Below are 12,763 nucleotides of genomic sequence, written 5' to 3'. Positions count from 1 at the left end.
AGACAAAATATATGTTTTTAAAAACTAAAGGAAATTTGTGAGCTACTGGAAAAAGAATCAAAGTCATTGGACGTCGGGATCAAACGTTGTGGTCAAAACAAGATTGAAAGTTTCTGTTTTTGCTATTTGGACGGAAAAAACTGGAGATAACTAGCTAGCTATTGGGGTACACGTGGCAAGTTGCTAGTGGCTGCGGTGGGTGTTTGTTTCTCGGTTTGGAGCAAACGTCCTAAGGCTAGCAAAACCATTGGCTAAATCTTAAGTGAACAAAAGAACCGTTGGTTTTCTAAACTGAACCGAAAGGTTATCTAGTGATCTAATCTAGGCCTTCTAAATAGGATCTAAGGGCTAAAACAAAACATGAACAAAAAAGAAAGGAGGGAGGGGCCTTACCTCGGCTGGGGTGCTGCTCCCGTGGCTGTATGGCCGATGAGGGGAGGAGGTGCTCCGGTGGGGGGTCGCCGGTGGGGAGGGGAGGGGCCAGCGAGGGTGGGGAAGGGGGGGCGAGGGTGGGGGTACTCCTGGGAGGGGAGGGGGGCGAGGGTGGGGGTACTCCTGGGAGGGGGGGGGCGAGGGTGGAGGGGTGGGCTGTAGGGGGCGAGGTGGGAGAAGCTGCTGCTCCTGGCAATGGGGAAGCAGGGGCGATGGGGAGGGGTTATGGCGAGGGGAGGAGGAGGGGGGCGAGGTGGAGGGGTGGCGGCGGTGGAGGAGGGGGTGCCGCGAGGGAGGAGAGGTGGAGGGGCCGGCGAGGTGGAGAGGGAAGCTTCTGTTGGTGCTCTCCGGTGAGTTTCCAGCGACGACTCCAGCGAGGTGGGGCACGAGCTAGGGGCGACTAGAGGTGATCTTTTCGATGGGAATGGAACGAGGAGGGCGTGGGGCTTCTTATAGAGGCGACGGGAGGCGCCGGGAAGGAATGAGCTTCGCGAATCCCGGAGGTGGGGATTCTCCTCTCCATGGATGGCAAGTTTCTGTCACGTGGAGAGGAAAGGAGGAAGAAGATGATCTCTTGTTGGGCCAGTGAAAGGAAAGTCTTAATGGGCCAGCTCCTATTCCTAATAGAAACAATTTCTTTCCTATTTTTAAAATTAGGAAACTAAAACGTTAAAAAGGAAATCAAATCAATTCGGAATAAAGAGTTTCTATATACTAAAATTATCAGAAAAATAAAATATAAATGATGGGCATTTTTCCATGGCAAAAATAAAAACTTCAGAAAAAAATGGTTTTCCAAAAATCCCTAAAAGCATTATTTCTTTTTGCAAATAATTTTCAAATGATCCTCTAAGTTTGAGGGTGCAAATAACAATCAAAATTGCCCGGGTATTTGAGGGTCATGTTCCTCCGCTCTTTAAAATGTATTCCCCGGCATTTCTTGCACGAAGAAAACGAATGGAAAAGAATTCAAATGCAAACATCTCCGTTCAAATTATTCATAGTTGAAGAAGTCATGTCATCTTCTCTCGTTGCTTTTAAAAGCTTGAATTTGAATTCACCGGAGAAGGGGAAAGTCATTTTATTCCCTCTCATTCAAAAGTTTCGAAAAGTTTCAAATTTCACACAAGTTTCAGTCACTCAGCAAACAAACAAACAATCAATCTAATAATTATATTAACATTCCAAAATTTATAATTTTGGGATGTTACATGACAAAACCAATAACCTCATACACATCATTATTCATGCCCACAAGGACACCCCCGCTGTTCTTAGGGAGATAATTGGTGCCAAGTAAAACTGTTATTACAAGCAATGGTATTCAGTGTATTGTTATCAATATTCTCTTTCTATGTTTCAAAGAAACCAACAAAGTCCACTAAATTAACTCTAAGAAACCATCAGATTTGGGTAGACCTCTAATATTCCAAAAGGCTCCTATCATGAAATTTTAAAGGGGTGATATAGGCTACAAAGCCTTCTAGACTTTCTTAGATTTGGGCAGAAATCATCTAGATCATCAGCGCCATTTGATCTAGCGGCATCATCCACTTTAACCATGGGAGAACCCCTTTCCTTATTATGTATAGGTGTGTAAAGATCATCAGGTAACACAGTTTCAGGGTTAGCATCAGCAAATTCCAAACATCTAAGACTCTCTCCAAGAACTAAATCCTGAATAATATCCTTCTGTTCCTCATAGTTATTATCCATACATAAATCAATACTAGACACCTGTTTAGCAAGCACATTAGTTTCAGTATTAACAAATGATTAACCTTGGAAGGAGGTAGGAACCCCTTTCATCCCTTTTCTCTACGAATCCATAGTTGATGGGCGGTATCGGGCAGATTCATATACCTTTTTAAATATATTCATATCTTTCAAATATCAGTTCTAAATCTAACATATTACATACAAAAATTCATTAGGAAAATATGTAGATTTTAAAATATGCTATTATCTTCCATGTTGCTTGTTTCTGAAATTACATTTAGGTTGCCTATTGTATGCGTTTCCTTCACCATTTATGTCAACAAATGGCTTAATGCTAATTTTCACATTGTTTAAATTCTGTCCATAAAGATTTTTAGAAACATCTTGAGCACACAAAGAAATCACACCACCTTTATTTTTTGTGCAACATCATTTATCATCATTTATCATGTTTCTCTTTGCCAACAGGCCCACAGATCTATTAATAATCCCAACAAGATACAAAGTAGCTCCCCACAAAGATAAAAAAATTACAACGAAGATCCTAAGGGGCCATTGAACTGCTGCATCCGCCGGAATGAGCCGCGGACGTGCCGCCGTCGTCGCCGCTACACATGACTGTCGGCGAATCTCCATAGCATACGAGAAGTCTTCGAACTTAGGTCCAGTGGACCAGCACCCCGACATAATGTGATCATCATCATTGAAGATTGTTTTTTTTTCCCGTTGCAACGCATGGGCCCTTTTGCTAGTAAAGACTAACCAGACTAAATGCTCGTTCCAGGAAGAGGTAGCTGTGGTAACAGAGAAGTAAATGATCTCTTCATATTTGCTCTGGAATCCAGTTGTCGCCACATATGTCCGTTGTTTCATCATTACCTATCCTCCTGATTAGACCTTGCACCACTATATCTCAGGCCATCCAAAATAGCTGGCCAAATCTAAGAAAACAACTCTGGGTCCACCCAGCCCTGCAAATAGACCCCTACACGGAAAAACTAAATTGTGAGGCCTCATATCATTATTATTTTTGCCGAAGAGGGCTCATATTAACTACAAGCCCATATGTGAGCCGCATATCATTTATTTTTTGTTTTTGTGGAGGGAATCCCCATATCAACGAGTACACACGGAAGACTACAAGCCCAAAATGATTTAGCCCCATTACGGAAAATCAAATCAAGGCGAACAAAAGAATCCATTTGATTTTAAATTTTGTTCATAAGGTTGTGAGACTTGTTGATGAATACTAAATAAAATATTCACGACACTAATGAAAAATGCTACATAAAGTAGATAATAATATTTTGTGTTATAATTAATTTTTTAATTCCTATTTGAAATAGTTCATGTATTCTAGAAGAATTGCTCATGACTATAGAAAGAGGTTCACAAATCTCAGAAAGGATATTTATGTATCACTGGGCAACATGTCCATATGTACGAAAATAAATGTTTGTGACTAGAAAAACAGTTCATGTATTTAAAATAAAAACAAATATGAAACTAAAAATAAATAACTATATTCTAAATAGAAGTTAGTACAAAAATTTAAAATGAAATAAATCAGGAAATGCCAAAAGATAATAAGAAATAGCAAAACAAGAAGTAGAGAAATATAGAATTAAAGGGAAAAGGTGGAAAAAAGGGAAACAGAAAATGAAAATAAAACACCAGAAAGAGAAGAAAGGACAAAAATATACTGTCCTGACTTTCATTCCAGGATTCCTTCACAGTACTATATCCCGTGTCACCTGAGACGAAAGGATCTCTAATTCTGCACTGTTCCTCAGTAATTTGGTAGCAAATTCATGTTGTTAGGGGGGGGGGGGGGGGCAGGGCCCTTGCTGGTCCCCCTGTCTCTGCCACTGTATGTCTTCTCCTACAATCGACTTAGGACTAAATAAAACAAATCTCTCCCTCACACACTATCACCATGTGCCCCCCTAACACCAATGTTCTAACATGCAAATCATGTTTGACCGTCAGTGAGTCCACCATAATTTATTTTCAGACACCTGTGCTTTGATACCATTTATTACACAGTTTGGACATATGGTACTTTTCAATATCTTCTCATATATTATTTTGTTTATGATATTTATTTTTAGGACAAAAGGACAAAATATTTGTGGTTAATAATTAGGACAACCACCATAGGATATTGTTTGAGTCCCCTCTTCATAGCCTTGAACAATTAAGGTGGCATGGGAATGTTTGGTCGATAAGTTTCAGGTCCAACAATTCTGGCATACCCATGGTAGATGAGCAGCAAGGATGTTACAGTAAAAAGGACATAGAAAGTTGCTTATGTCAGGGACTTCAAAATCGTAGACAAGACAGACAATTTTGCCGACCTCAACTTCGATAGAACCATCGCATATTTTTGTAGACCGTCGTGCTTCACTATTGAAGTGTATGATCATAGCAGTGATGACGCACACCGACACATGCATACTATGGTGGTTCCGGGCCGGCTGGCTGTAAAATCCTTGAATGTTGTACCATGTATATATGAATGTTCAAGATGCAAAAATAAGTATCGTAGGTTTAATAACATACTTCCTCTGCCTCAAAATAAGTATCGTAGGTTTAATACTAAATTAGTATAAATTTTGTACTAAACCAACGACACTTATTTTGGAACGAAGGAAGTACATGTTTATATGGTGAACTGTGAACAGAACTTTGTGAAGAAAATAACATATATTTTGACCTCAGAATATCGATGCTCGAAAAAATTTCTATTTTGTCAACAATTTTTTTTGCACTGACCTTTTTGTGATTTTCCATGAGAATTCGCAAACACCCAGATAATCCATGCTGCCTATAAGGGTTATCAGTCATGGAACACGAACGTGAATATAATTTTTAGAAATTTTAGAGTACTACGGCCTCGTGATGAATCCTTGTGATATACATGCACCATAGTCTCGAAACATGTCAAACCAATAGTTCCGTGACTCATTGGGCTCCCTTGTAGGGTATCATGTCTATCTTTGTGCCCACATGAAACTTTATCTTCCGCACAGACATCATTCAAAACATATGCATGCAGCTGCTGCAATCAGTGAGAGTCGAACTTTTATGTGTATGTCCCCACAGTTTGTATAGTGTACAGGTAGAGTATTACTTTTGTGGTGGCGTAGATCCTACGTACTTCCTTCGTCCTTTCTATATATATATATATATATATATATATATATATATATATATATATATATATATATATATGTATATATATATATATACGAAGAACCTAAGGTAGCACTGCACTTCATCAAAGAATCCATTCCCATTAAAGCAAAACAAGCTTTCTATCATGGCTGCTCCTGCTAATGGCTCAAACGTGGTTACTGCTGACCTGCACGAGCCCCGACGACATTACATCCCCAGCATCTGGGGTCATTTCTTCCTGAACCACAACCCATGCACTCAATCACAGGTAGTTAACAATTTGTTTTTCTTTCAGAAAAAGTAAAAGTTCCCTTAGTTTCTGTCCCTGCACCAATAGTATTACCGAATACACATAGGCAAATGTAGTATGCTAATGTGTTCATGTATGAACGTTTTCAGAATTTTGAAACATTCTTGAACCCGAGCATGCACTCTTACCTCTCACAAATTTCCAAGATGACATACGTTTACCTGCCTTGCAGTATTTGGCAATGACGGAGATGGCAAGTATCAAGAAGGAACGAGTGAGAAAATCCATCTTGGCCGCCGGATCTTCTTCCGATCTACCTATGAAGATGGAGCTTATCGACACGCTGCAGCGGACTGGTGTGGCCTATCACTTCGGTAAGGAGATCCAAGACTTACTTCATGGAATACATGCTGACGATCAAGGCTCGAGTGACGATCTGCGCACAACAGCAGCGCGGTACTACTTGCTGAGGACGCATGGGTACCACGTCTCACCTGGTATAATCACCAATTCACCATCACAGCTGTTCAATCCTACATATATGTACTATTATGTTAATTTAACTATTAGATATTGTCTATAAGCCATGATATATGCAATATTTACTTGCTCATGCAGATGTGTTTATGAAGTTCAGAGATGATCGAGGAAACTTTGTAAGCAATGATGCGGACTCGTTGTTGGCACTATATAACGCATCATATCTTAGGACTCGTGGGGAAGAAGTGTTGGATGATGCTATTATCTTCACCAACAACCGTCTGCAGTGCATGCTAGAACATCTAGAACCACAGTTGGCAGAAGAGGTTCGGTGTGCACTGAAAACACCCATTTTCAGGAGAGTCAAGAGAGTGGAAACTACACGTTACATCCCGGTGTACGAGAAAAAGGCTACGCGAGACGAGGACATATTGGAGCTTGCTAAGCTTGACTTCAACATTTTGCAAACAATCTACTGCAAGGAGTTGAAAACTCTTACGATGTAAGAAGACTAACTAAAATATAAGTAAAATCCAGAAGTTTGGGATTTATCGGTGTCCAATGACGGAAAAATACTATTTAAATATTATAGCTTCCACTAATACATATTTCTATTAATTTGCAGTTGGTGGAAAGACCTTAAGTCACAAACAGATCTACAATTTGCACGAGACAGAATAGTGGAGATGCATTTTTGGGTACTTGGAGTTGTCTATGAGCCGCAACATTCATATTCACGTGTAATTCTCACAAAACTGAACATATTTATATCATTATTTGATGACTTCTATGACAACTATAGTACCACAGAAGAAAGCAATACCTTCACGGCAGCAATGGAACGGTATGTTCACCTTGTTTTTCTTTTCTGGATGGTGTGTTACCAACCTTGCACCAAGAGAAGGAATGCAAAATCTTTTATCATGTATGAAGTTTCCTATAAAAAAATGTTAGCAAAAAGCACCCTAACTGTAGTTTGTTTTCAACAACTTGCTATATAGCTAGAATCATGGAACATATATAGTTCTCTTTCAAAAGAGAAAATCATGTATAAGAAAATATCGCTACGAACATTGCATCTCCAAGTTACAATACTCATTTACCGCCGACAGTGTACTAAGCCAAATTCGTAATATATTATTTGAATTTTCATTATAGTAGAAGCAGTGTCATGTCGTAGCAAACTCTTGTAAGTCGGTAGAGACTGTTCTACATAGCCCTTACAACTTAATACATGCCACATATAAATACTTCTCATAGCTCACACATGATGAATTCACTACACATTTGCAATTATCATTATTTTGTAAATAATCCCGATATGGTAAAACTTGCCATCGCCAGTCCATACTCTTGTTTCCCTTAAGAAATTCCAAATTCTATTTGCACTAGTAGAAAACAGATCTTTCGTCTGCAGCATTAGTCCCGGTTAAGTTTCGTCCCTGGACTAATGTGATCATTAGTATCGGTCCCAAAGGCTAGGAGCGGACGGGTGCACGGCCACCATTTATCCCGGTTCATTTGTCACCTTTAGTCTCGGTTGGTATTGTAAACCGGGACTAAAAGGATGGTAGCAGGCTGCCGTCAGGCTGGGGCCCAGCGAACCCATTTCGTCTTGGCTGGTATTACCAAATCAGTTCCTGATATTTACTTCCTATTTGCCTATGTTTACAAAAATACTCAACAATATTTAATTATATACCTTTTTTGTATCAATACCTTGATCATAGATGATGCATAAACGTAAAATAAAACATCGTGTCGAAAGTTGCACTGATAAATGGCCTTCAAGTTATCCATCTAAATGGTTGGGTCCCAAAATAAATTAAGTTTCACCAACCAATTTTTTTTCAAAAAATTTATACAATAATATAAATATTTTTCATCATAATATAAATGCAAAATTATTCAGTTTATTATCATTTTTATTTATGTATGTATGTATTTATTTATAACTCAGCACTAATTTGCCTGAAATACAGGTGGGATGAACAAGCCGCTGAGCAATTACCGGCACACTTGAAGGCATTATACATCAATATACTTAACACTACAAATGATTTTGAGGAGGAGTTAAAGCGTCAAAAAAATAAGAATGCCGAATTGGTAAAAGAACTGGTACGTGTTTCTCAAAATCGTACCAAATTAGCCAAAAAATAGATGTATACCAGAAAAGTAATTATCCTAGTATACATGCTGATGTAATGGTCAAGCTTGCAAATTTACTGAGCATCAACCAATAAAATTTCTCATTGAGTATGTATAAGTTTTAAAATTATATTATTTATGCTTTCTGAGTTATTATCCGATAGTCTGCAACTATAAAGGCCAAACATTCTCCATGCATATTTCACCTTAAATTTAACATTGCTTAGGTAATCGACGTCGCAAAATGCTATCATGCCGAGGTGAAATGGCGTGATGAACACTATGTACCAACTAGTGTTGAAGAGCATCTGCAAATATCGGTGGGCAGCAGTGCATGTATGCACATAATAAGCCTTGTATTTATTTCAATGGGAAATGTGACTACAAAGGAGGTTCTTGAGTGGGCTTTAACATATCCAAAAATAGTAAGATGTGTATGCATAATTGGGCGCATTGGCAATGACATGGTGTCACATGAGGTACAAACTCTCTCCGTATTTTAATGTTGTAAACATGTATTTTCTTATAAAATAAATTCTTCTAGTAGTCACTTAATCCAAAATTTGTGTACTAATATACCAACATTATCCTTTTCTTACAGAACCTCATCAGATGGAAGGGTGTGCGTGCCCTTCCATATAGACATATTATTTTAGAGATTGGTCTAGTTTATGAGGCAAATTAGGATGAAAATCTCACATATCACCAGCTAAACTAGGCCAAGATCACATGAACCACACAACTCAACTAAGGTTGAATCATGGAAATTTGTGCAAAATTAGACAACATGAAGCACACAGTTAAACTGGGAAAAGAGTGCGACATAACCAAATAAGCACTGCGAGGACACATAGCCGCTTGTTAGAAGAACACGCAAATCTGATGCCACAACTAATAATTTTAAGCCAAGTTCTACCAAAACTGCCGCCTCCACTTACCACTGCTGCTCCTAAGAGTTGTGACTTTCACGGTAAAAACCTAGGATATAACTTTCATTGGTTGTGCACTGTCTTCACCATAGAAATTGAGAAGCCAACATGTCCCAAGGTGTCATGAACCAACAGAGCTTCGCGCTACGGCCTCAGAACCTCGTAGGGTGATATGGACATGCACGACTGGATTATGTTTGATCCACATATCCTGTGCAAGATCTCTTGCAGCAATTCCGGAACACGTCGATGACCATATTGAGGAGGAGTGATCTTGTAGGACGTTGCCATGATGCGAAAAGAGCCCGAGGATCGCCACCATAAGCATCACGACAGCAGGTCCACACGCCACCCCGATCCAGCCCCCCTCTGCCTAGCTGGCCGCAGGCACCACCATGGTCTCTAGCAGCACAACGGTCATGCAGCACACCTTCCCGCAGACTCATATGGGCCAAGATGAACCCACACGGCTGTAGGACGTGAGCCGACCTTGCGGCAACACTGCACGGTCATGAGCGCCCAACTCGCTGCCGACTTGGAGCAGCCGCATGATGGACGAGGAAGATGCCATCGGGACCCCACGAAGCTGCCTAGATCTAAGTGGGCTGCCACGAGATGAGATGCCCTGTTGCCAATCTCATAGGATCCCGCCCGAGCTTTGCGAGTGGTCCCCTCAGGCAGCGGCAAGACGAGAGAAGGATAGGAAGGCTCGGGAGTCACCAACAGTGGCGTTTCCCCCGTGTCGCCAAATCGGGACGACGCGGGGGAGGGGCTTTGTTAACGCATCACCCATCGAGGTTAGCTCATATCTAACCGACAATGATTAAGTGGATGTGAAGAAATGATCGTTGAACAATGTCTCTGTGGAGTAGAAAGATTTCCACAAGTGCCATCCTCGTTTGCATTGCCCCCCATCGAAGAGAAGCTTTTGCCAGAGTGTGTCATCCCTAAACCCGTTCGAACCCCTTGGAATGAATGAAGCTTAGAACATGCTAGCTAGATTTAAGTACTGCCCATCACCATCTGCACAACCACATCTATATCGCCATATTCCCGATGAGACTTGGTTAGATCTAGCCACCATCCACCACCCAACACTGGCTAGTGATCATCCATCCATCGCTAAAACACGATCTGAGTGTCTTCCCCAACACCACACCGTGCATAATGCCAAGGGTAGAGAAGGCACACCATCCCACCATGGAACTTATAAGACCTAGAATGACGATCTTGTTTCAGGTCTCAACAACAAGTGACAACTTAGCAACCCAAACAAGACACCACATTGTGGTTGTCTACCTGTCATGCCACTACGTCCCTTCGCTTGTTGACCACTATGCGACCAACCAACTCCCATGATGAGCGCCCTTCTATATAGGATCCAAAACCTAGAGAACTACCTTGATGTCATCATGGCAGCCGACAGTGGTGGCAGCAGTGAGGGATCACAGAGGTAGTGAACCGACAGACAGGATAATTTTCACCTCCTGAGGAACCTATGCATGAGCAGCACTCGAGTTGGACACTTGCGTTCTCCATATATGCTAATAATAATTATATCTATATTCTATACACGCATCAATTATGATGAAACCTCATCTAATTAATCATGTTGTTTGTTTTTATTTTGTAGCGAGAACAAAAATCAGAGCATGTGGTATCCACGGTGCAAACTTGCACAAAAGAGCACAGGATCACGGTAGCAGGAGCCAATGCAAAGCTCAGGGTGATAATTGAAGAAGCATGGATGGACATTGTCCACGAACGCCTTCACAATAATCATCAAATGGTGCATAAAGAGAAGGCAACTGATCTTGCCCGGACAATGGATTTTATGTTCAAGCGTGAAGATGCATACACCCTCGCGTCTAGTCTCAAAGAGACCCTAACTTCACTTTATGTGAATTATGTATGAACCATTTCTCTATTAAGATAAGATACGGACCTTTTCTAAAATATGGTATGATAATAATAAATTCTTGCATAATATGAGGTGTACTACATATTGTATAGCTATCATTTTTTCGCACTCGCCTGCATCTAGACATTTACATACATGTTCAATTAATACAAACTTATGTAGTATATATAAAGAGGATTGCAAAACCTATCCCTGAAATTGTTGTAATCCATGTATTAATTTTGTGCATAATTCCTAGTACTTCCTTATGTAATGATATCTAGGTGATGTGCCACATGACATTAGTACTGGACTTAATTTAATAATAAACTGATCTATGATTTCAAACCATTTATGTGTGGTGCTAACAAAATGGTTCTCGGTCACTGATGGGGTCATAGTCCTAGGGTAGGGTCATAGGCCTGCCATGTAGGTCCTACCCAAGGACTGCCCCTCACAAAGGACAAGGCCCTTAGTCAGTCCCGACTGAATTAAGGAGTCTCCATCATCCAGTCGGTGACAGGTCCTCGACCATCCAGTCGGAGACTAGCATTCGGAGGATACCAAGCTAACCGACTGGCTACACTCGGTCCATCGTAACCCCTGTGGAGAGAAACGGTCGCATGTTTCCGGGTACATTTATTAGCATTCAGAGCATACGTTACCTGTAACGTACGCATTCAATCCCCACTATTCCACCCCTGTACCGGAACCGTTGTGGAGGGCAGCGCACTCTATATAAGCCACCCTCCCCCACTGGTAGAGGGGTTAGCAACTCACTGTATTCTATATTTCCACTCGACAACAAGCTCCCTGAGCACTGAGACGTAGGGCTATTACCTCCACCGCAGAGGGGTCTGAACTCACACAACCTTGCCGTAGCTAAGGCTCTACCCATCCTTTTCGTACCCTACACATCTACTGTCAGGCTTATACCCACGATAGTTGGCGCTCACCGTGGGGCAGGCGTCTAAGCGACTTCCGGCGAGTTTGCGACTACTTCCTTTCGTCATGTCGTCCGGCGGAGATTCGGGCATGGGTCACCAGATCTTTTTCGGCGCTCTCTCCTTCGTCGTCGACGATTCGGCGTGGCTTCGGGATTCGCCCCTCAACGTCGAGGCGCTTCCCCGTCGCGGGGCTACGCACTTCCGTGCCGGCGCCCGCGGCATTCTTCTTCTCCAGCAGTCGGCTCCGTTGTCGACCTACACCGCCGTCCGCGGCTCCAGCGTTGGGTGCAACACGCCCAGGCGCGCCAGAGCGCATCTTCCCAAGTTGCGGTCCTAGAGTCAGTTGTGGTTGCCCCGCCGTCCTAGTGCTCGGGCTCAGTTCCGACTGAGTTTCCTTCCGAGTACGCGGGTCGCGGGCCTGCAGCAGAAGTACACATGGCCAATTCCCATGAAGATCCCCGTCAAGCTGGCCGGAACGAGCACGAGATCGGTGAAGCGTCCGGCGCGCGTCGTCCACCTCGCCGTTCTGCCAGTCGGCACACTCGGCGGAGCAACGTGGAGCTGTTCCGCACACCCCTCCTCAACTTGGCTGCGGCTGCCAAGATAGCCGATTCCCTCCAGCCGACTGATTCATAGGCTGGTAGAGGGATCGAGCAGATCCGAGCACTGTTGCACACGGCTCAGCAGCAGAATTCGGCGGTCTCCCAGTCGCACAACAAGATCTATAATAGTTCTGTTCATGCGAATACACATCGGTCAGTTCACAGCCCAGGTTCCCATC

At 42.1% G+C, this 12,763-nt stretch overlaps 1 protein-coding gene across 1 annotated transcript; it reads left to right on the top strand.

Moving 5' to 3' along the window:
- Window positions 1-5,444: 5,444 nt before the first annotated feature.
- LOC123429192 ((E)-beta-caryophyllene synthase-like) lies at window positions 5,445-11,059 on the top strand. The gene is made up of 7 exons (XM_045113250.1): window positions 5,445-5,596; window positions 5,811-6,075; window positions 6,197-6,560; window positions 6,684-6,902; window positions 8,041-8,176; window positions 8,434-8,685; window positions 10,769-11,059. The coding sequence occupies exons 1-7, from the start codon at window positions 5,474-5,476 to the stop codon at window positions 11,048-11,050; spliced, it is 1,641 nt and encodes a 546-aa protein (XP_044969185.1). The 5' UTR covers window positions 5,445-5,473; the 3' UTR covers window positions 11,051-11,059.
- Window positions 11,060-12,763: the final 1,704 nt, after the last annotated feature.

Source organism: Hordeum vulgare, chromosome 2H (assembly GCF_904849725.1).
Source record: "Hordeum vulgare subsp. vulgare chromosome 2H, MorexV3_pseudomolecules_assembly, whole genome shotgun sequence".
In the NCBI taxonomy this organism is placed as follows: Eukaryota; Viridiplantae; Streptophyta; class Magnoliopsida; order Poales; family Poaceae; genus Hordeum; species Hordeum vulgare.
Note: the sequence above shows the minus strand (reverse complement) of the source record. Positions and strands in the feature narration are given on the sequence as shown.